Raw genomic sequence first — 25,339 nt, 5'->3', positions numbered from 1 at the left:
GTTGCTTTTGATTATCGCATGTGGCTGAGATTGCATTGATCATAAAGCTCTTGATCGATTATTGCATGCACCGTCATTGCGTTGATCGTCTATTCATTTCTAAATTATTGGCGCAATGTGAGGTAGATGCGTTGTTCAGTTTATTTTGAGCCATGAATGCATGCGGTGACTTGATTTCCTGCAAAATAGAATTGAAATATTCTTTTCTACCATCCCAATGGTGTCAATGGGTGTATTGACAACAATTTATAATTCTTGCATTTCTTAGCTAATTTCTATACAATTGATGCAACTTTCCTTTCTTTTGGCCCCAATATCTAAATAAAACAGTATAAATAACTTGTATTTCTACAAGTTATCACACCCCCAAATTTATATATATGCTTGTCCTCAAACATATCTTCTACTAAGGCAATATTGTTATATTCCTATCCTAAATTTTTCGTCGATTGGTTGCTCCGAATGCTCCACCTAGGCACATTACTTAACATCGCAATTTCTTTCTATCCTTGAAAATTCCTAGGAAAGCCCTACTTCTCCTATACCACAAATTTCTGCTCAAAAATGCTTTTCTTGTTTTAAAAATAATGTTTACCACTTCTTGTCAAAACAACTTGATGCGTTTGAATGCGATGGTCAAATTTTTGCGTCATTTATTAGAGACTATTGATCATGGTTACACCCTTCGTTCTAGTTTGTTCCCACGGGTGTCATGCGAACATCAAACTACGGTTGTGTGCCAATCTCAACTTTAACTCTTGAATTTTAGAGGAGTTGTCTCTTGTTTCTTTTATTTTTTTTTTTCTTTTTTCTCTTTTCATATTGTGTTGTTCTTGGAAACCCACCTTCGTTTTGGCCAACACAATTCAAGGATGCCCATGCCCATGTTATGCAATGTGATAGATGCTAGAGAACAGGGAACATGTCTAGAAGAAATGAAATGCCCTTGACTTCAATCTTGGAAATTGAATTATTTGATGTATGGGGAATTGACTTTATGAGCCCTTTTTCTGCCTTTAGAAGGTCATCAATACATTTTGGTCGCAGTTGACTATGTATCAAAGTGGGTTGAGGCCATCGCATGTGCTAAGAACGATGCGGCCACGGTGGTGAAATTTCTCAAAAAGAATATTTTTACCCGATATGGAATGCCCTGGGCCTTAATCAGCGATGAGGGCTCACATTTCATCAACAACATAATTACCAACCTGTTGACTAAGTTTAATGTGAGCCACAGAGTTGCAACCGCATACCACCCACAAACCAATGGGCAAGCAGAAATTTCTAACCGAGAGATCAAAACTATCCTGGAGAAGGTAGTTAGTACCTTCAGGAAGGATTGGTCACCTAAGCTCGATGAAACACTATGGGCATATAAGACTGCCTTCAAAACTCCAATTGGCATGTCCCCATATGCTCTGGTCTTTGGAAAAGCTTGTCATCTGCCTCTCGAGTTGCAACACAAGGCAATGTGGGCAAGCAAGAAGCTGAACTTTGATCTAGAAAGCACGGGGAAAGTTTGGAAGTTGCAATTGAACCAGCTGGTCGAGTGGCAAATGAACGCCTACGAAAATGCCAAGCTCTATAAGGAGAGAACCAAGAACTGGCATGATGACCGCATAACCAACAGGACATTCTTCGAGGGTCAACAGGTACTTCTATTTAACGCGCATTTGCGATTGTTTCCAGGGAAGTTGCAGTCCCACTGGTCTGGGCCATTCCACATCAAGACTATCTTTCCCCATGGCGCAGTGGAGCTAACAACCGAAGATGTGAGCAGTGCATTTAAAGTCAATGGTCAATGAATTAAGCCCTACTATGGAGGTGACGTGGATCGATGCATGGAGACCATCGACTTATGCAAGTAGGATTAACTGCTTGCGGGGATGCTATTATTGTAACTTTGAAAAACTTCTTTCAATCAGCATCCCTATATCTATGTTTAATTGCTTTCTTTACAGCTTTCATTTACTGATTTCTAAATTGTGTTATTTACTGCTTATTAGAATTAGCCTTTAATGCTTCATGTGTTTACTTTCAATTTAATTCAATTGTGTATTTCCGTAATGTTGATTTTATGTTCTTTAAATAAGCATGTGGACAAATATGGATAATGATGAATGTGAATCATACAAGCTCATGTTGCCATAAACTTGATGACTTGGAAAGATGGAGATAGAGTGTGGATGTTGTGTTATGCTTATTTACACTTTATGCGATACTACTTTTGGATATATGCGTTGTTAACTAAATACTTGTAGTATGCTATGCATTGTCACAAGTTTCCTTGCGCTGAAACCAAGTATAATTCTAACGCAAGTTTCTTGAAGTGATCCGAGGTCAAACACAGGGATTGTTGTCGTTAATGTGTTCCATTTGTGACATATGTGACCGGTGTTTTTACAATTAATAAAGAGTATGTTTATACAGGAAAGTAAATTGCGGTAAAGTAAAATTGTGCAGATAAACTAAAGTTGCGGTAATAAAATAAAGTGCGATAAACCTAAGCTAATATGATGCAAGATACAAGATACATGATATACATGATGCAGAGTTAGAGACTAACTGTGAAGTATATACAAAGGATCGTGGTATGCGATGGCAAGGCTTAATGGATGAATTAGAAGGAGAAAGAATAATTAGTACAAACATCGCAAGTTTGTTAATTGCGTTAAAGATACAACTAAGGCTCCGCTTTCCCTTGGCGTACACCTCTCGGTGATCGGCCGCATTCCCATATCTCTATGGTGAAATAGGGATGAACGTGGTGAACGCAAGATTGCTTCCATCTCTGGAAGTACTTCTTGCTTTAGTGAACGCATTCTTCCAATCCTCTCTCGATAGGCGGAATGGCATCTTCACTTTTCCTCTCACAGGTGAAGATGTCGTCTAGCACGCTTTTACTAAACTTAATTATTTCCTTAACCAAGTTAACTCATTTGCTCATTTATTGCTAATTATCCAAGGGATTAACAAAACATCGTGGAGAAAGTGAAATATGGATGAATGGAAATAGGCAAAGAGATGAAGATGAAAATGATCGTAAAATTTATTTATAGAATTAAGCGTTTAATACATGGTGTGAATGATAGACTAAGAAGATGAATACAATTGATGATAAAGAGATAGAAACAAATACAAAAGAGTGTCAATGTTCTTGACACAGATCTGGACGGTGGATTTGCTTGTCGGTGTGTGGAGTGGATGAAGAAAAGAGCTTCCCTCTCAGGCTTGCTCGTCAGGTAGAGGTGACCTTCGTACAGAGCTTCAACGGCGGGGATCAGAAGGATTCTTGCCCTGAGACTCACCTCTCGGCCTTGCTCTTAATTCTTCCCCGATCTACTCTAATTAGTCGCTCAACCAGTCTCTCTCTCAGATCAGTATATACACTTTTCTCTGTATTCAAGAATAATTTCTCAATGGAATAGTCGAAGCTATTTATAGGCTAAGCTTTGACTTTCTACATTGTGGTTCCCACTGTATTGTTAAGGCAGTTCCAAAAATGGTGGAGTGAATATTCCTTGTGTTACACAATCAATCCCTTTAGAAATACACAACGGTTAGCTGTACACGCGTCAGAATCCTCCGCAATTGCATTGCTCTTTACATCTTCAATCGTTTGCCCGCATGTGGTGTTGTTTTTTATTACCGCATGCGGTTGAGATTGCGTTAATCGCTTAACTCTTGATCAATTGTCGCATGGGCCGTCATTACGTTGATCGTTTATTCATTCCTGAATGATGGGCGCAATGCGACGTAGATGCATTGTTCAGATTATCTTGAGCCATGAACGCATACGGTGACTTGATTTCTTGCAAAACAGACTTGAAATATTCTGTTCTACCATCACAATGGTGTCAGTGGGTTTATTGACGAAAATTTATAATTCTCGCATTTCTTAACTAATTTCCATACAATTGACATAACTTTCCTTCCTTTTTGCCGCAATATTTAAATAAAACAGTATAAATAACTTGTATTTCTACAAGTTATCCATTCCATGTTGTGTTTAATTTCTTTACTTTTATGCATTAGTAGCGCCATTCTTAAAATTTCTATGATTGACTGTTTAAAACAATGAACACTGCAAAGTCTTATCGACTTGCGTGTTTGATGAATTAAAAAGAAAAATAAAGATTGGTATGCATTGCTATGACACTGATTAGTAATTATTGCGATGTTCTTTATCTTTTATCTTGCATTATTCATTTCACTGCCATGATGAATTATATGCATACCCTTAGAAACATTTCCCACACTTTGTATTTCTGACTAACACTTAGATAATTCGTAGCAATAACACTGTTTTACCTTTTATCCTTCAAAATTCTACTCAAATCTTCTTTTCAAAATGTTGACTAAGTGTTTGTCTATTCTATCCAAAACAACGCAATGAAGACCTTGCACATCTCTAAATTTGGGGGTGGGGAAGGTCTGAGTAGATGCGATCAAGTGGATGCGATCATTAAGAAAATGCGTTCATTATCATAAAAAAAAAAAATCATATAGACTCCAATGTCAATGCAAGGAAAATTCCAAAACAATCCCAACCTGATAAGAGTTAGTTGTGAAAGAAACCTGCTCGTAGTTGGATGTTCGCATGACACCCGTGGGAGCAAACCAAAACGAAGGTGGGTTTCCAAGAACGATGCAATATGAAAAGAGAAAAAAAATGAGAGAAAAATAAAAGAATATAAGAGACAACTCCTTTGACCAGCAAAAGTTACTTAGCTGAAAATCAAGAGTTGAAGTTGAGATTGGCACACAACCGTAGTTGGATGTTCGCATGACACCCGTGGGAATAAGCCAAAATGAAAGATGTAATCATGATCAACAGTCTCTAATTAAATAACATAACCCAACCATCGCATTCAAGTCGTACCAAGTTGTTTTTGCAATAAGAGGAAACATTCTTTTTAAAATTAGAAGGGAATTTTTGAGTAGAGATTTTTTGTATAGAAGAATAAAGTAGTGCATGTTTAGGAATTATCAAGGATAGAAAGAAATTGCATTGTTAAGTAATGTTGCCTAGGTGGAGCATTCGGAGCAAACAATCGACGCAAAATTTAGGATAAGTACTGAACAATATTGCCTTAATAGAAGATATGCTTGAGGACAAGCATATATCTAAATTTTGGGGCGTGATAACTTGTAGAAATACAAGTTATTTATACTGTTTTGTTTAGATATTTCGGCTAAAAGAAAGGAAAGTTGCGTCGATAGTATAGAAATTGGCTAAGACATTTGAGAATTATAAAATTTCGTCGTACACCCACTAACACTATTGTGATGGTAGAATAGAGTATGTCAATTTCTGTTTTGCAGGAAATCAGTCACCGCATGCGTTCATGGCTTAATGATAAAATGAACAACACATCTACGTTGCATTATGCTTCCGTCATTCAGGAATGAGGAGATGATCAACACAATGACGGTGCACGCGAAAATCAATCAATAGCTTAGCGATCAATGCAAATTCAACTGCATGTGGTAATCAAAAACAACACCGCATGCGGCAATCAATTGAAGATGTAAAGAGCAACGCATTTGCGAAGGATTCAGACGAATGTACAGCTTTCAGTTGTGCATTTCTAACTGGTTGATTGTGTAACAGAAGGAATATTCACTCTGCCATTTTAGGAACTACCATAACCATAAAGTGGGGACCATGAAGTCAAAGAGCCAAGCTTCACCTATAAATAGCTTATGCAAATTCACTGAGAAATATACTTGAATATATAGAGATGTGTATATAGTAATCTAAGAGAGAGACTGGTTTGAGTGACTTCAAGAGTAGATCCGAGATAATCAAGAGACAAGGCTGAGAGGTGAGTCTCCGAACAAGGAATCCTTCCAATCCCCGCCGTTGACGCTCTGTGCAAAGGTCATTTCTACCAGAGGAGCGAGCCTGAGAAGGAAGCTCTCCTCTCCATTTCTACCACACGTCGGCAAGCAAAACCTCCGTCATGGATCTGTATCAAGACGTTGACACTTTTCTATATTTGTTTCTAATCTCTTTTTCATCACTGTATTCATCTTCTTAATCTTTCATTCACACCATGTATTGAATGCTTAATCTTAGTATTAAATGTTATGATCATTTCCATTGTCATCTCTCTGTCTATTTCCGTTCATCCATAATCCATTTTCTCCATGATGTTTTCCTAATTCCCTGGGTAAATAGCAAGAATTAAGCAAGTAAATTAATTTGTGTTAAGGAAATAATTAAGTTTAGCTAAAGCATGCTCGATGGCATCTTCACCTGTGAGAGCAGAAGTGAAGATGTTATTCCACCTATTGAGAGAAGGTTGGAAGAATGCGTTAACTACTGTGAGATGTATTTCCAGAGATGGAAGAAACCTTGCGTTCATCACGTTCATCCTTGTGTTTCCATAGAGATATGGGAACGTAGTCGATCATCATGAGGTGTACGCAAAGGGAAAGTGGAACCTTAGTTGCATCTTTAACGCAATTAACAAACTTGCGATGTTTTTACTATTTATTCTTTCTCTTTCTGATTCATCCACTTGCCATCGCATACCACAATCCTTTGTATAACTTCACAGTCAGTCTCGAACTCAGTATCATGTATCATGTATCTTGTATCTTGTATCATATTAGTTTAGGATTTTATTTTCAATGCAATTTATTTTATCAACGAATTTTATTTCATCGCACTTTAAATTCTTGTATAAACCAATTCTTTATTTATTGTAAAATTCGGTCACATGTATCACAAAAGTAACGCATTAACGAAAACAATCCCTGTGTTTGACCTCGGATTATTCTGAGAAACTTGCGTTAGAATTATACTTTTTTTCAGCGCAAGGAAACTTGTGACACGCATTACTCTATCGCATATTACAAGCCTATCATTAACAATGTATATTTAGAAGTAGTGTGCATAAGCGATGACACAGCATAACACTCCATCTACATTCCATTTCTATGTCAGTTTATGGCAACATGAGCTTGCATGATTCTTTCATTCACATTCATATTTGTAGTATAGTGGTGAGTATTCCCGCCTATCATGCGCCGGGTTCGATCCTCGGTAACGGCGCCATAAACTTGACACGAGGAATTTATATCTTATAACATGTGAACAAATATGAATGTGAATGAATGAATCATGCAACCTCATGTTGCCATAAACTTGATGAAATATAAATGAATCATGCATGTGGTGACTGATTTCCTGCAAAACAGAAATTGAAATACTCTATTCTACCATCGCAATGGTGTTAATGTGTGTATCGACGACATTTTATAATTCTCGCATTTCTTAGTCAATTTCTATACTATCGACGCACCTTCCTTTCTTTTAGCCGCAATATCTAAATAAAATAGTATAAATAACTTGTATTTCTACAAGTTATCAATGCCTCTTGCCAATGCTTTGGCCAACATGCGTCCAACCTAACAACACATGGTTGCCTTTGGCTTCAATGCTTAATCCCTTTTAAGATTCTACAAATTCAGCCTCATCTCATGCATTAATGTTTCCTAACACCCAATGCATGGTTTCTTTTTACTTCACACTTAGCCAAATTTCACTAATTAAGGCTAATCTTTAAACTACTCAAGGAAATCTCTTCAACACTTAGAAATTTTTCTTCTCTTAACATAAGATTTAACTTATACTTAGTTATTTCTCTTAATTACCTGCTTAAGTAGGGAAATTGAGATCTGGGTTTCACAATTACTTCTCCCTTAAGAAAATTTCATCCTCAAAATTTACTCAGACTTACTTTACTTTAAGGTTTCACAACAATCTTTGTTGTAAACTCTTATAACCATTTCTATCACTACGCTTCCACTGCGCTACTCTGATATTAACTTCTAAGTTTGTCCAACGATACTTCTCCTAGCCACCTCATAGCTAGTCGTCGAACCAAACTACAAACAAATAACTTTTCAATCTGAAACTCTAAATGAGAATAATTAAATTCATACTTACCTTCCTCAGTAGATCTTTAGGTAACGTTGTTAGTTCCAGATTCGGTTGCCTATTAGGTCCTACCACTTCCGTTATTCCTCTTAGTCTCCATTTGACTAACTCTTAGGTTTCTATTTAAACCTTTACTCAACCATACTTCCCTCTGGTTTTACTGAACTCAAACCTCAGGTTTTCTAAACTTAACCCTCTAGTTTTCAAGAAACTCATGCTTTGATACCAAACGGGTATAGATTCAAACTTTATACTCACCCTTCTCCCAGATTTTACGTAAACCTTTGCTTTGATAATAGGGTAACTCCTCAACTTTTCCAAAAACTTATGCTCTGATACCAAGTTGTCACACCCCGCCTCGAGCCCACCTCTTGAGCCTGAGGAGAGGCGTGAGGGACCGTAGATACCACATTTTTGTGATACCTACTGCCCAACTGAACCTCTTTACTCTCATAAAACTTGAAGCCAAAGATGTAAACAACAACTGTTTGTTTAAGCTCATTTATTGCCAATAGTACAACGTCTATACAACTCTCAGGCTTAACTACAAAGTTTACATCAACAACTCTAAAACCCCGAAAGTGTGACTGTGGCTTGTGGCAGACATTGACCTTAGCAGCATCCTGGAACTCCTCACCTTTGCTACCTGGGAAAAAAACATGAAAGAAAAGAATGAGCTTCACAAAGCTCAGTGAGTGGTATGCAACTTCTAGAGTCTATTTCAACTCATAAATAAAAACCATATCATATATATGAGGTTGATACTCAAACCTCAGCTTTTGAATGAGTCTTATCTCAAACTCTACCTACACACATGGTAGATAGTTAAATGATATTAATCATAAATTACTTCGATGCATTCCTTTTGTCCTCTATGTTTCCTATGTCCTCTATGTGCACATAGCTCCCCGCTTATGGGCTCAGAAGCTAGGCCTACTGGCCCTCTAACTATCCCACACGAGGTTCCTCCCATAGGCTTAGGAACTAGACCTCTTGGTCCTTTGACCATCTCGTGAGGTTCCATTTGTGGCTCAAGAACTAGGTCTATTGACCTCATGACCATCTCGATCATATTATGGGCTGAAACTCATCATGAGGCTCTATACTATCATGGGCTATAAAACTTTCTTGAGCCAATCCTCATATTATCCTTTAGCCTTAAAACAATCACATATTATTACTTAGACCCTACTACGGATGAGCCTAAAATTCCATCTGAAAATGGGGTTTTGAAGTCCCTGGATGCTAAAGCATAAGTCAATTGATAACACATTTTCATAACCTCGTAATAACCGTAATTGATCCTTGAATTCATTTTTTTTTAACGATAAAATCTTTTTGATTCATAAGTCCTAGCTTGGATTACTCGTACTTCGTAAAGCTAGTTAATTCATTGCCCATGTAAGAGAATACATACTATCTTGTAATGCTCCAAACCCACCTTTTAGTAACTTCTTACTATCAACTCAACTTTATTGCCAATTTTATCTCTTATACCAATGGTTATATTGGAAGATCCAACTTACTTACTTTTGTGCATATACCATTATTGTCTACCTCGAGTTGGATTAACTTCCTCTTTCAATCAAATTGAGGGTCTTGCTAGTTCATGTTTCGAACTTGCACACTATGTCAAAATCCCTTAAATCTTACTAATGCCCTCAATGGTTTACCTCTTAACTAATGAAACCTCAACATACCATGTCAATAGTTCTTGAACATCTACTGTTACTAGTAACTCTATTTTAGCTTATCCTTTCTCAAACTTTTATTTTGGTAAAAGATTCTTGTGTTAAAAAAAGTTCCATACCGATCACCTATGTAAGCTATCTTTCCATCCAACTCATATTCTTCTAAAGTTCCACATGATAATGAGATATTTTTTCTTTTAAACCGAAACAAATTCCTTGTAACCCCTTATATCATACCTCCAAACCATACATAACTAGGAGTTTTGAACACATTAAATTTCTTTCTCTTTCCAAAAGAGTAAACTTTTTTGGATACTTTTCTCTAATTCACACTTATCTCTGATAAAACCACTAAATTCAAGACACCTCCCTTTTTTTTCCACTTTCTATGTGGAACATAATCTCTTTACTAAATTATAATTTACTTAACTCGTCCATAAATCTTATCTCTCTCACTAAGAATTTCCATCTTGTAGAATTTATCTTTGCCAATTTGCATACGTTTAAATTCCAAAAAGACTTTTGTTTCTTCAAATCTGTCTAACTTGGATCTCCTTAACACAATAAGACTCTGGGTTTAGTCTAGGTATATTAAAATAATCCTTCAACCTAAACAAATAATACCTTGCTTTAACCCCTTTAAGTCCAAGGTCATGTCTAACTATTTTAGCTTCCTTTAATGACATCAACTTAGCTAGATATTTCAAAAGAATCCTTCATATCACTACACATACTTTACCTAATCCATCAAGTCGTAGTATTACCAAAGTGATTATCTTATTAATCCTTTCCAAAATTCCTCTCAAAATGTTTGGTTTTAATATCTCAGAACCTTTAATAAATCCATAGTCTCTTCTTTTTCTCCTTCTTATCCATAAAACAACTTTTAACTTATACTTGAGCACTAGCCTATGTATTTATACTACCACCGATTGGACTATCCAACACAAACATAACACTAGTCCTTGATTAATTCTTGTCTCGACAATTTTGTTATTTTGCTTAAACATTTAAATACCTTCATTCCTAAATTGTCATAACTCTACATAATTTCATCAAGCTTTAACATTGTTGAATTGAGGTATTATTTGTTCTTTTCTAACATAATTTCCATAAGATTAACTAGTGCCAAGTGACCTCATAATTTACTCTATTTTATTTTTCTCCTTTTGTAGTGTCGTACCTGATAATCCTCTTATAATAACTTCTAACGAGTCACTGACCTAGCATTAGAACATAACTAGTGCATTTAAGCTAAACAAATATTTTAATGCACAATTATCATAAAACTTGTAATTGATAAGACGTACCTGGCGATGACGAGGAATCCGTTCATGGGCCACAGGAACAATCTAGACTTACATAGTAAGTCAGTCTATAGAACCCAAAACATGGGCTCTGATACCAATTGTAACGACCCGAACCCCTAGGACTTAAGTTAGGCCGTTACTAAATACATGAATGCATGGAACTCAAAACGGCACTTGGTTATGGCGAAATAAATGCTAATTAAATAAAGTAAGTTTAAAAGACTTTCATTAAATTCAAATATTAAAACAATAGTAGGGTACCCAAAAATCATAAAGGATAGTAAATAAGTCGGAAAAATGATTCTTAAAAGTAAGTTTTAAACATCAAAACTAAAAGTTAAGAGAGACATGAAAAGAACTCTAAATTTCATGATGCGGAAGCATAAAAACTAGTTCCAGTGGCTCGATCACGAATTCCGCTTATCCGTAAAAACACATGCATCTCATAGCTACTGCGCCTATCGTTTAGCTCCATCGCATAGTGCTGACGCCTTATCGTCAACGCATCTTCCTATCTTGCAATGCCATCGCCTAACGTCTGCGTCCATCGTGTAACGCCATTCATTTAGCACTTTGCCTATCGTGTAGTGCTAATGCTCATTGTGTAGCGCCATCGTGTAGTCTATTGCTCGGTGCCCGCACATCGTCTTGTGCCCTTTCAACACTTAACGCTGTCGTATTGTGCTATTTCTTAGCGCTATCGTTTAGCTTTCACGCTTATTGTCTAATGCGTCTGCTGATCATATAATGCCATCTCCTATCGTGTAGCTCCATGTGTAATGCATCTCTTCACACTGTTTAGCACCGCCTACAGCTACACAATCGTCTAGCGCTTCACTCAACACCCGCATATAGCTATATGATCGTCTATTTAGCGTCTTGTGCTCAAGCTTTTCTCGCTCACGCAGCCTCAACGCATGAGCAACTCTTGGCAACACCTCTTTCTAACGCTTCGGCCAACATGCGTCCAACCTCACAACGCATGGTTGCCTTTGGCTTCAATACTTAATCCTTTCTAAGCTTCTACAAATTTAGCTTCATCTCATGTGTTAATGTTTCCTAACACCCAACACATGGCTTCTTTTGACTTTACATTTAGCCAAATTTCACTAATTAAGGCTTATCTTCAAACTACTCAAGGAAATCTCTTCAATACTTAGAAATTTTCCTTCTCTTAACATAAAATTTAACTTATACTTAGTTATTTCCCTTAATTACCTACTTAAGTAGGGAAATTAAGATCCAAGTTTCACATAAATCATGCTTTGATGCCAATTGATAGAGTAAAGATGCAAATGTGGAAGCAAACATAATCATTAAGTACTCTAACTACACTTAATTTGAGTTTAAAAGCATGCTTAAAACAGTTTTTCAAGTAAAAGGGTTTCAAGTATACACCTTTGTAGATTCCTTCTTGATCTTTACTCTCTACACGAAATTGAATCTCTAAATCCTTAGTAGACCACCAAGGTGAGGTTCTTTAGTATTTTCAGCCTTGGATTGAGTGGTGGAAACTTAGATTTTTAGAGAGGTCGAGAGGGTTTGAAAGACTTTGAAAAAAAAAAAATTGCTTTAAAATCTCAGAAAATTGGAATGCATGGCTTCAAAATTTTGAATAATGAAGTATTTTACAAGTTCTAGAATGCAAGCACTCATACATTCAGCTAGTTGACATCTCATTTAGTACTAAGTGAGTGGGCAAGGTGTCAAAATGTGGAAAAATCCACTAAAAAACTCAATGTAGGATTTTTCCACTCAACACAATTTCAATTTTTTTAACTTAATTCAATTTTTCCAATTTCATTAAATTAAATTAAAAGTTAATTTTTGAAATTAAATTTCCTAAATTGAAATTGATTTAATTTAAATAATTAATTAAACAAACTTAATTAATTAACTAAATATTAATTTAATATCAAATTATAAATTAATAAAACACCTAATTTAAACATAAATTCCTATTCATGTAATCAATGTTTAAAATAAAATTTAAATATTTAAGAACTCTCCAATTGAGTTTAATTTTGATAAATTTATACATAAATTATATCAAATATAATTAACCAAACCAAAAATTAAAATTAAACATTTCAAATTCTAAGCCGTAATTTCGAACTTGAACACTTCATATTCGTTCAATTTTCTAATCCAAGGTTTAATGTTTTACGAGCTAGTAGAGGGACATTATGGACCTACAGATCATGAGCTCCACGATTTGCGATTAACCGTTTAAACTCTTTAATCCAAGTCAATCAATATTTGTTAACTACCGAGACATACCACTATAGCTCGATGGTTGTACTATCCTCACTGTAGATATATTTCTGTCCACTTGATTTAACCATAATCAGTAAGTCAATCCTTTACAGGTCATTTGTTTTTATGGCTAGATTAAAATTACCATTTTACCCCTATAAATACATCTTGTTCCTTAAGCTCCCACTGATCTTCTATTGAATAATTGGTTTATAGTCTAACTTATAAACCATGTCCCTCTCGACCATGTGAGGGCAGGGCTCCTTTGTTCAAGACAAGGAATCAGTACTTAAGGGAACAACCTAACTGCTAACCCTAAAACGGGTAGAAGCGTATTCCATCTTGCAGTATTATGTTCCCAACTATCTATCCGGTCTTACCCCTGTAGTTACATATAACTACTTAAGTACTACTGAATCCTCTAATGAACAATACATCATAGTCCTACTATGAGTGAACACTTCTCAGGCCATGAGAAGGTGTGGTGATGATGGGCAGAAATGTACGTCATCTTAGGCCTTTTATTTAGAAATATGAGGGTTGTTAAGTAAAATATACGGCGATTATGTTAGGAATTCATGAGAAAACAATTTTTAATTGATCGACATCAAGAATCTCAGTTCACCCACTATTATGCATTCAATTGTCTATCTTTGTAGCTAACGTAGGAAGCGGGCGCATACACAGAAGCCGGGCTATCGCAAAGACGACCGCACGCGGGGAATCTCTCCATCGCAAAGGCGAACGCATACGTTCGATGCATGGATGTCGTGCCCATCAACCGCATGCGTCCATCCCATAAAAGTTGCAGTCATCAAGCGAATGCGGTCATCACAGAGAAGTTGTAGCCATCGAGCGAATGTGGTCATCGCAAGGAGATTGCAGCTACATGATGATAACCATAATAGAGGGATGAACGCAAGGTTGGTGGAATGGAAGCATGAACGCATACCTCGGGAGAATCAAAAGATAATGTTGACATTTCACCTACCACGCCGTTAGCAGTAGAGATTTAGAAAAGGACTATCGCGCTGCGAATGTCAGAATCAGAGTAGGTCCATTAATGCTGTAGGCGATCAAGCTCTATAAATAGAGACCGTTGAGAAGAATTTCAAGGAATCCGAGTTTCTACCTTCGGGTGGATCTTTGTGATCCAGATGAAAGCATGAGAAGAAAGCTTGAGAGTTCTTCATCTCCTTCATCCATTCCAAGTAACAATCGGAGTCTTCGCCGGAGTCAGAGCTTGAGAGAGTCTACTCCACCGCCCTTCCATGGCACCACCGGTAGCCTTGACACACATTTGCTGGAAGCAAGACATTGCTTCTAGTTAGCCTTTCCATTTCTCTTCTTTCCTTATATTGTATTGTATTACATTTTAGCTTAAGAAATTAATAAATTTATGATCAATGCATTTCTCTATTTCCTTCAATTCCATCTCCATCTTCATTTACTTAGTATCCTTAACTTTCATTACATCACTTAGTGAGACTATTAGAGTATCGCATACTTAATCATGCGGCATAGGAATATGAAACATGTAGTAAACCACCGGGAGGTGTGTGTTGCGTGAGTATTGTGAGAAAACCTTATTTGTTTAGTGTGAAGTTGTAGCAACGCTTGTCTATAAGCGGATGCAATGCTTGTCTATGAATAAAATCAGCAACAACTAACTGCCCGAGAGGATAAATGGTTGGTCGCATTAAGCAATGTAAGCAAGTGTTCACTAGAGATATGAATAATCTTACATCAGCGAGGTTTATGCGATTACCTTGTCTTATGAGTGCATCATTCATCATTTAGGAATACTTGGTAAAGTAGTATAAAAACCAAATCTAAGTCTCAGGAGAGCGGATTTGATCACATAAGCAAGAATGGGGAACTTAGGAATAAGCTCCGTTTGCTATTACACAGCGTATGCACCCTACGGATAGGATATTGCATGCATCCAGAAGTAGGATATGGTGGTATGTGGTCATCACGCTTATGTGTGAGAGCACGTGACCGGGTTATGGAGGCTTAGAAATAGGCTTATCGACACTATCGCATATACATCGCATGCGTCCTAGAATTAGGCACAAGTGTGTGTAGCATGATCGCATAGCTTCGCGCTGGCTGGGGTTGCCCTTGCGGTCAAGCTCAGTATTACAGTGAAGACATCCTCACATTTTATCTATTTCTCCATGCATTTTACTATGCGTTAACAGTTGTTGTGTCTCTACATCTCATTCATACTTCCATTCCTTTGTCTGTTAGTTAGGAGTAGGAGTAGTTTGTAGCTTAAAACCTCCATCATTCTTTTATTCACCCACCGCATACACATCACCGCATACCCTTTAGCTACAAGTCCCTAAGTTCGACCTCAGATCACTCGAGAAACTTGCGTTTGCATTATACTTGGCGCGAGCGCAATAAAACTTGTGACAGGAACGCATGGTCATTGCATAAGAGATCAACGCATATTTTCCATTCCAACGCATGACCACCGACGCATGAGTATAAACACATAACCTAAGACATTCATCGCACATATTGCGTTCACCTAATTTTAGTCACCATGTGGCGCCACATTCTTCAAGCCTCGGAATCAACTCTTAACGGAGTAATCTATCTACTTATCGCTACTTCGGAGAAGAAGTGAATTCCGACTTGTGTAGCTGAGTTCCCAGCTCCTCAACCAGACGAATCCCCAAAGTTGTAGGTTTGAGCTGGCAATCTGGCCACTCGCACCCATGCAAATCAAAGACCACCCTCATAGGCAGGAGTTCCCAACTCACTTAGGATTAAGGTCATGTTACCTGTGGTCATCCTAGTGAAATGAAAGTCTTTGTCATGAACGGCGTTATATAACGAGACTAAACATTTTCTGGTCTGGTCTTATATAAACTCTTTTGTATAGGATACCCTCACTCGCTTGTCTCCACATGAATGATCAGGATCATACCATTTGTAACAATTGACAACACTTGTAACATCTCACCAAGATAAGGTTTCCATCCTTTATCCATATACTACAAACCATTTAGGTTATCACTTAAGGCATGATTTACTTGTATGTCTCCACATACATGCTTAAGTTACAATGATAATTAGGGATCTTAGTTTATTGGTTTATGGTTAATGATACTAAAATATCTCATATTTCAAAGACAAAAGTGAATAAAATATCTCATATTATTACATCACAAATGTTTGTTCATACACGTGTTTACAAACTATAGGAACCTACGAGATCTTCGGCATCAACCTAAAGAGTAATCAATGTTTAAATCAAAATTTAAATATTTAAAACATCTCCAATTGAGTTTAATTTCGATAAGTTTATACGTTAATTATATCGAATATAATTAACGAAACCCTAAAATTAAAATTGAACACTTAAAATTCTAAGCCCTAATTTCGAATTTGAACATTTCATATTCGCTCAATTTTCTAATCCAAGGTTTAATGTTTTACGAGCTAGTAGAGGGACCTTATGGACCTACAGATCATGAACTCCAACGATTTGAGATTAATCGTTTAAACTCTTTAATCCAAGTCAAACAATATTTGTTAACCACGGAGACTGTAACACCCCAAATTTTGTTCTTAATATAATTTCAATATTTTCTAGAATTAGAGAGAATTTTTTAAATTTTAGAAATTCAAAATGTAATTATTGTGATTTAATTACTAAGAAAGGGGTGTTTCAATTTAATGGTTTAATCGGAGGGAAGTTATGGAAATTGGACTTTTCATGTCACACAAATTAAATTTGAAATTAATGTCAAGAATTAGTTTCATTTTGGAAGGAAGGGGTGTTTCAATTTAACGGTTTAATCGGAGGGAAGTTATGGAAATTGGAGTTTTGATGTCACACAAATTTAATTTGAAATTAATGTCAAGAATTAATTTCATTTTGGAAGGGAGTTATGTCACAAAAATTTAATTGCAAATTAATGTCAAGAACTAAGTTCATTATGGAAGGGGGTGAGGTAAATTCTTTGTGAATTAAAAATTTTACGAGAGGAAAGGATTAAAAGTTTGAAGTAGGGTCTGATTGAAGGAATATTTTGGAGATTGGAATCTTGAGGATGGATGTTGCTCAGGTTTCGTTGGGGAATTGAATTCAAAGATTTATTATTGAAGACTGTCACTTGAATCGATATCTGAATCTAGTATCGAGGTAAGTAATCTTACTACTGAAAACTGCACACGGGTCAGTCACTAGATGCATGATAGCATGACAGATCGATATTATGATAGAACAATAGCATGATAGACTGATAGTATTGTATAACCGATGTACGTTCTTGTATGAGGATTTAAAAGATTAATTGTGCACATAGATACTTGAATGCTAGCATGAGATGATATTTGATTCCATGAGGTTGTATTTGATTTGAGTATATTGAGGCGTATATGTATGTTGTAGAGCCATGATGTTGAGGTGTATATATATGTTATAGAATCATGTTGTGATACTTGTGATGTTGAGATTGTGATAGTGTCCTCAATGATTAGTTGGATGCCCACTAGATGTTGTATTTTCTTTGGTGTTATCCTTCGGGTATTCACCAGAGGTTGTGTTTCCTTCGGGATTCACCAGAGGTTGGGTTTCCTACGGGATTCACTAGAGGTGGTGGTTTCCTTCGGGATCCACCAGAGGTTTTGTTTCCTTCAGGACTCAATAGAGGTGGTGCTTTCCTTCAGGATTCACTAGAGGTTGTGGGTCCTACGGGACTTACTAGAGGTAGTAGCCATACTTAACTACAGTTGGATAAATATCAGTTTTTCATGTATGTATGTGTCCCATGTGGACTAGAGAAGTTTATATGTACCCCCAGAGGTAGGCATCTAGAGGACATAGATGTCTAGCCTGTCCCCAGTAGTGGGGTTACTTACCGAGTATTTTATACTCATCATTTCACATTTCATTGTTTTAGGTAAGCGTAGAGATGCACTGATGATTGACAAGTGGAATCTGTGATCGAGCCACTGGGACTAGTTCTATGATTTCGTTCATGATATTTAGATTTCTTTTCATGTTTTTCAACTTTTAGTTTTGATGTTTGAAACTTACTATTAAGATTTGTTTTTAGACCTATTTATTATCATTTATGATTTATGAGTACCCTATCGTTTATTTTTAATATTTGAATTTAATGAAGATCTTTTGAATTTACCTTATTTATTTAGCATTTATTTCACTATAAAAGGGTGTCGTTTTAAGTTCCATGCATGCATGTGTTTAGTAACAGCCCAACTTGATTCCTAGGGGGTCGGATCGTTACAACTGGTATCAGAGCCCATGTTTTGGATTCTATAGACTGATTTAATATTTAAAGATTGATGTAACTATGTAGAGTTATGACAGTTTAGGAATAAAGATATGTATGTATTTAAACCAAGGAACATATTGTCTAGATAAGAATTCATTAAGGACTAGTGTCATGTTTTTTGTTGAGTAGTGCAATTGGTGTTAGTATAAATAAATTCCTTCATAGGCCACGTACTCAAGTATAAGGTTAAAAGTTGTTTTATGGATAAGAAGGAGAAAAATAAGAGACTATGGATTTATTAAAGGTTCTGAGATATTAAAACCAAACATTTTAGAGGAATTTTAGAAATGATTAATAAGTCATAATCACTTTGGTAATACTACAACTTGATGGACTAGGTAAAGTATGTGTAGTGATATGAATGATTCGTTTGGAATATCTAGCTAAGTTGATATCATTAAAGGAAGCTAAAACAGTTAGACATGAGTTTAGACTTAAAGGGGATAAAGCAAAGTGTCATTTGTTTGGGTTGAAGGATTATTTTAGAGTACCTAGATTAATTAAATCCATAGCCTTATTGTGATAAGGAGATCAAAGTTGGACAAATTTGAACAGACGAAAGTCTTTTGGAGCTTAAAAGCATGAAAATTGGCAAAGGAGAATTTTACAAGATGAAAATTCTTAGTGAAAGAGATAAGACTTATGGAGGAGTTAAGTAAAATATACTTTAGTATAGAGATTATGTTCCACTTGAAATGTGGGAAAAAACAAGTATCCAAGAAAGTTTACTCTTTTGGAAAGAGAAAGGAATTTAATGTGTTCAAAACTCCTATTTATGTATGGTTTGGAGGCATGATATGAGGGGTTACAAGGAATTTGTTTTGGTGTAAGAAAAAAATCTCATTATCATGTGAAACCTTAGGAGAATATGAGTTGGATGGACAGATAGCTTACTTAGGTGATCAGTATGGAACTTTTTTTTAACATAAGAATCTGTTACCAAAATAAAAGTTTGAGAAGGGATAACCTAAAATGGAGTTACTAGTAACAGTAGATGTTCAAGAACTATTGACATGGTATGTTGAGGTTTCATTAATTAAGAGGTAAACCATTGAGGGCATTAGTAAGATTTAAGGGATTTTGACATAGTGTGCAAGTTCGAAACATGAACTAGAAAGACCATCAATTTGATTGAAAAAGAAACTTCATCCAGCTCGAGGTAGACAAAAGTGATATATGCACAAAAGTAAGTAAGTTGGATCTTCCAATATCACCATTGGCATAAGGGATAGACTGGTAATAAAGTTGAGTTGATAACAAGAAGTTGCTATAGGTGGGTTTGGAGTAGTACATGATAGTATATTTTTCCTTGCATGGGCAATGAGTTAACTAGCTCTAGGGAGTACGAGTAATTCAAGCTATGACTTATGAATCAAGAAGGTTTTATCGTAAAAACTAACTTCAGGGATCAATTATGGTTATTACAAGTTATGGAAATGTGTTATCAATTTACTGATACTTTAGCATCCAGGAACTTCGAAACCTCATTTCAGAGGGCATTTTAGACTCATCTGCAGCAGGGTCTAAGTAATGATATGTGATTTTTGTTAAGGCTAAAAGATAATATGAGGATTGGCTCAAGCAAGTTTTATAGCCCATGAAAGTATAGAGCCTCATGATGAGTTTCTCATGAATGTGGGACTTAATCAGACAGAGTTATTCTCAGACATGTAGTTTCTAAGAGAGACATCACAGTCGGCGCTTCTAGAGTAGAAGCAGTATTCAATTGAACAGATTTGTTCTGGTACGTATCTTCAGATGACGCATTGTATAGCATGACCAGTTTCTCCACTACACTTATGAAGTTTTCCCTGTGACATAATGGTAAGCTCATATATATGTTTTTAGTGGATAAGACTTTCTTAAGCTCACGACAGTTTTCATAGTTCTCAGCTTGAACATACTAAAGTATTGTTGGTTTTCAATATCTTAAGTTTCATAGTTATATATGGAAGGGGTTGTCACACCTCTTTTGATACTAGTTTCAGGTATGTCAAATAGTGACCCTCATTTTACATCTAGTTTTTAGAAGAGTCTGCAGTTAGCATTGGGTACTCGATTGGATTTTAGTACAACTTTTCACCTACAGACTGATGGTTAGATAGAACGTTTGAACCAAACACTGGAGAATATGTTGTGCACTTGTGCGTTAAAGTTTTCAGGGAGTTGAGACTCACCTATATTTCATGGAATTCGCATAATAACAGTTATCCGGCTACCATTGGCATGTCACCGTTTGAAGCCCTCTATAGGAAGAGTTGTAGGTCTTCTGTGTTGGGATGAGGTAGAAGAGAGGAAATTGCTAGGACTTGAGCTAATGCAAGCCACGAATGAGGTAATACAAAAGACTAGGGGTCATGTGCAAACAGCTCAGAGCAAACAGAAAAGCTACGTCGATGTGAGACGTAAGGACCTAGAATTTGAGACTACTGTTAAAGTGTTCTTAAAGCTGGCACCTATGAAGGGTGTTTTGAGGTTTGGAAGGAAAGAGAAGCTGAGCCTGAGGTTCATTGGACCTTTCGAGGTCTTGGAGCGAATTGGTCTCGTAGCTTATCGATTGACATTGCTTCCATCACTTTTTTCAATTCATAATGTCTTCCATGTTTTGATGCTAAGAAAGTATGTAACAGATCTGTCCCATGTAGTTGACTTTGAGCCATTGTGGTTGAATGGCAGCTTGAGTTATGAAGAGAGGCCTGTGCAGATTCTCGCCAGAGAGGTGAAGATGTTACGCAATCTTGAGTTATAAGATTGATTATTGAAGACTGTCGCTTGGATCGATATCTAAATCTAGTATCGAGGTAAGTAATCTTACTACTAGAAACTGTCCACGAGACAGACATTAGATGTATGCTAGCATGACAGATTGATATTATGACGGAACGATAGCATGATAGACTGATAGTATAGTATAATCGATTTCGTTCTTGTATGAGGATTTGAAAGATTAATTGTGCACATAGATACTTGATTGCAAGCATAAGATGATATTTGATTCCATGAGGTTGTATTTGATCTGAGCATATTAAGGCGTATATATATGTTGTAAAGCCATGATGTTGAGGTGTATATGTGTGTTATAGAACTATGTTGTGATACTTGTGATGTTGAGATTGTGATAGTGTCCTCACTGATTAGTTTTGTTTCCTTTGGGATTCACTAGAGGTGGTGATATCCTTTAGGATTCACCAGAGGCTGTGTTTCCTTCGGGATTCACCAGAGGTCGTGTTTCTTTCAGGATGCAGCAGAGATTATGCTTCCTTTGGGATTCAATAGAGGTGGTGGTTTCCTTCGAGATCCACCAGATGTTATGTTTCCTTCGGGATTCACAAGAGGTTATGGGTCCTATGAGACTTACTAGAGGTAGTGGGCATACTTAACTACAGTAGAATAAAGATCAGTTTTTCATGTATGTATGTGTCCCATGAGGAGTAGAGAAGTTTATATGTACCACTAGAGGTAGGCATCTAGAGGACATAGATGCCTAGCTTGACCCCAGTAGTGGGGTTACTTACTGAGTATTTTATTCTCATCCTTTCTCATATTGTTGTTTCGGGTAAGGGTAGAGATGCACCAACGATTGACAAGTAGAATCCGTGATCGAGCGACTGGGACCAATTCTATGCTTCTGCTTATGATATTTAGATTTCTTTTCATGTTTTTCAACTTTTAGTTTTTATGTTTGAAACTTACTATTAAGATTTGTTTTCAATCCTATTTATTATCATTTCTGATTTATGGGTACCCTATCGTCTGTTTTTAATATTTGAATCTGATGAAGCTCTTTTGAATTTATCTTATTTTGTTAGCATTTATTTCACTATAAAAGGGTGTCATTTTAAGTTTCATGCATGCATGTGTTTAGAAACGGTCCAACGTGAGTCCTAGGGGGTCGAGTCATTACGGAGACATACCACTTGCACTCTCCTCATTGTGGATATATTTTTGTCCACTTGATTTAACCATAATCAATAAGTTGATCCTTCACAGGTTGTTCGTATTCATAGCTAGGTTAAAATTACCATTTTCCCTTAATAAATACATCTTTGTCCTTAAGCTTCCTCTGATCCTCTATTGAATATTGGTTTATAGTCTAACTTATAAACCATGTCTCTCTCGACCATTAGAGGGCGGGGATCCTTTGTTCAAGACAAAGAATCAGTACTTAAGGGAACAACCTATCTGCTAACCCTAAACTGGGTATAAGCATATTCCATCTTGCAGGATTATGTTCCCAGCTATCTATCCTGTCTTGTCCCCAAAATGTGAGGCTTGTTGAGTAGTGTTGTTTAACTACTATCACTATGCAGATCAAATGATAATTCTAAATAAATAGGAGTTCATAGTTAGCTCATGATTAAGATCGAGATACCCTAGGTCATCGAATTGAAATATCAGTTTTAACAGTATACGGTTGTTATAAAGAAAAAGTGACTATTTCGTGGTCCGGTCTTATCCAAAATTCTATTGCGTCACGTCTCCACATGAACAATTTCGGGATCACGTCGTTTGTATCATTATACGAAGTATACAACATCCATAGTGTCCCCAAGACGAGGATCCAATCCCATCCAGATACTTATGACCTTTTTTGTTATATACTATAACTTGATCTCTTTTATGTCTCTACATAAAGTAACCATATTCATACTATAGTCATGGATTCGTTTATTGGATTTTTGTTACATAATGAAATTTCAATTACACTTTCATTGAATAAATGCTTCAACAATACTTTTATTGATAAATAGAATATGTTTCCATGATTACGAACTGCGAGTTTTACGACAATCACAACAATCTCCCACTTGGACTAAAATTTAATGGGTTACTAATATATACAAATAAATAATGTTGAGAAAAGAGAAAATACAATGATTACTTCTTAACTTCAATTAAATGTCACGTACATTTGAATAATAGATTTGCTTGAATTGAAATAAATAACGTTTCAACATATATATAATTACTTATTGACTTCAATTAAATGAGACGTAAATATTTGAACCGTCTTCTTCATGACTCCAACGGTTAGAGGTCTTACAGATACTAATTCCTAGTTGATATTTTTTGTTCATTCGCACACACCCACCACTAAGAGGATGGTACATTATGAAAGTTGTTGTGAGATTTGAACTTGAATCTGTGTTAAGAGCAATCATTTTGATTCTTAAGTTAGTTAGGAGGAAAAAAAAAGTAGAATATAGAAAATTGGTAGAAATAAATCTTCTTTTTAAGATATAAATTGAAAATATTTCAGAAAAATTGTAAGTGGAGAAAAGTAACATATAACTTAAGAAGTTGTACCTTGAAGTTTGGTTTGCAAAAGTTGAAACCTCTGAAGGAATGATTTAGAGTTTTTTGCTCGTGCAAAATTTGAGTCTAAGACACCAAAGGTTTCCTCAGCATTTTTTACACCTTCTCTATAATAGTAGCTACCTTGCAAAGCCTATAAGCGGCAATCAAAATCATTTTCGGTAAGATAGGTAAAAAAAGCAACTTAAAAATTGATTTTGTCCCTCATTTGTGCCTGTTTGGTCGATCCCAAATTCACTCACGAATAGTGGCATTGGGTTTTGTCCTCTGACAAGAAACCCTACTCGGTCTTCAAATCCTTGGTTGACATTAGCACGAAACGTGTTTAATGGCTTCGACATCCAACAATCACCCATGTTATTTGTGAAGGAGTACAAGTGAGCCCCAAATACAAGTTTATTGTCCAAGTTGAAGCCCAACGACTTGTTCTTTAAGAAGCTCAAATCGGTGTCGTAGCTTAGTCCAGAAACTACTACTAAAGCATTTGGATTAATTTGGTGAATAAGCTTAGCTCCTTGGCTCATGTATTGAAACCACATCTCCACGTTTTGGTTTGGTCCTCGGGGTTCGTTTCTCAAGCTCATTGCTACCGCCTTTTACATATATATTATCATGCAAATGGTTAGCATATTGTATAAATTCATGATAAACTATAGGTTGATATACATTTTGGCCCCTATAATTTAAGACTTTGTTCTATTTTAATCTTTATAGTCCAAATTTAGTTATTAATGGTACTTTTAATATATCTTAGGATTAACACTATTGTTAATTTATGATAAAAATATAAAAAGTATACAATTATATTATCCTCTCTCTATTTAAATTTTTAAAAATATTCACATTGTGTCTTTTCTAGTAGGAAAATTGTTCTTATTTTATCAAAATTTCGCTAAAACTTAATAGTTAAAATGAAGCCATAAAGAAACTAACAGGAAAATTGAAAAAATGTTGCGTTAGTCATCCATAAAACTATAGTTATTTAGAATCTTCTTAAAAAGAAAACATACTTGTGATTTCCTTTTTAGGCTTTGTGCTGCCAAACTGATTCCTTGTAACCATTCTTGCGGATCGAAGTACTGTGCAGCAAGTGACATCATCATTGTTACAACACCATCTTGGCTGACTTATATGATTATCAGAAACTACCATGATCCCATGTGCAGCAAGTGAATCAACCACTGCTCCATATGCCTCAACGACTGTCATGTTCAATATAGAAGGGTTGTTTTGAACTATGCCTCCCATGGCATCCTTCAGATCAAAATTCTAACTTTGCTACCAACGCGGTGATAATATCAAGCGGCCTGAGATGAAGACCCTCTAGCAACATAGCTTGCATGTGTCCTGGCCAATTTACGCACATTAACTTCACACGTTGGCCTGTTGTGGCGTCGACAATCCATCTTCCATTGGTTGAAAGAGGCAATGGACAAGTCTTCAAAGTTAACAACGCAAAAACACAAACTAAAGCAATATTTTTCCACTGTTGTCCTT

The 25,339-nt window shown here is 36.1% G+C and overlaps 1 protein-coding gene across 1 annotated transcript; it reads left to right on the top strand.

The window, feature by feature from the left end:
• Positions 1-1,469: 1,469 nt before the first annotated feature.
• On the top strand, positions 1,470-21,275 carry LOC120067454. Its single transcript, XM_039019013.1, has 3 exons — positions 1,470-1,652; positions 20,556-20,622; positions 20,734-21,275. The coding sequence occupies exons 1-3, from the start codon at positions 1,470-1,472 to the stop codon at positions 21,273-21,275; spliced, it is 792 nt and encodes a 263-aa protein (XP_038874941.1).
• Positions 21,276-25,339: the final 4,064 nt, after the last annotated feature.

This window comes from Benincasa hispida, chromosome 12, assembly GCF_009727055.1.
Source record: "Benincasa hispida cultivar B227 chromosome 12, ASM972705v1, whole genome shotgun sequence".
NCBI lineage: Eukaryota > Viridiplantae > Streptophyta > Magnoliopsida > Cucurbitales > Cucurbitaceae > Benincasa > Benincasa hispida.
The sequence above is the reverse complement of the archived record's forward strand: the minus strand, read 5'-3'. Positions and strand labels throughout refer to the sequence as shown.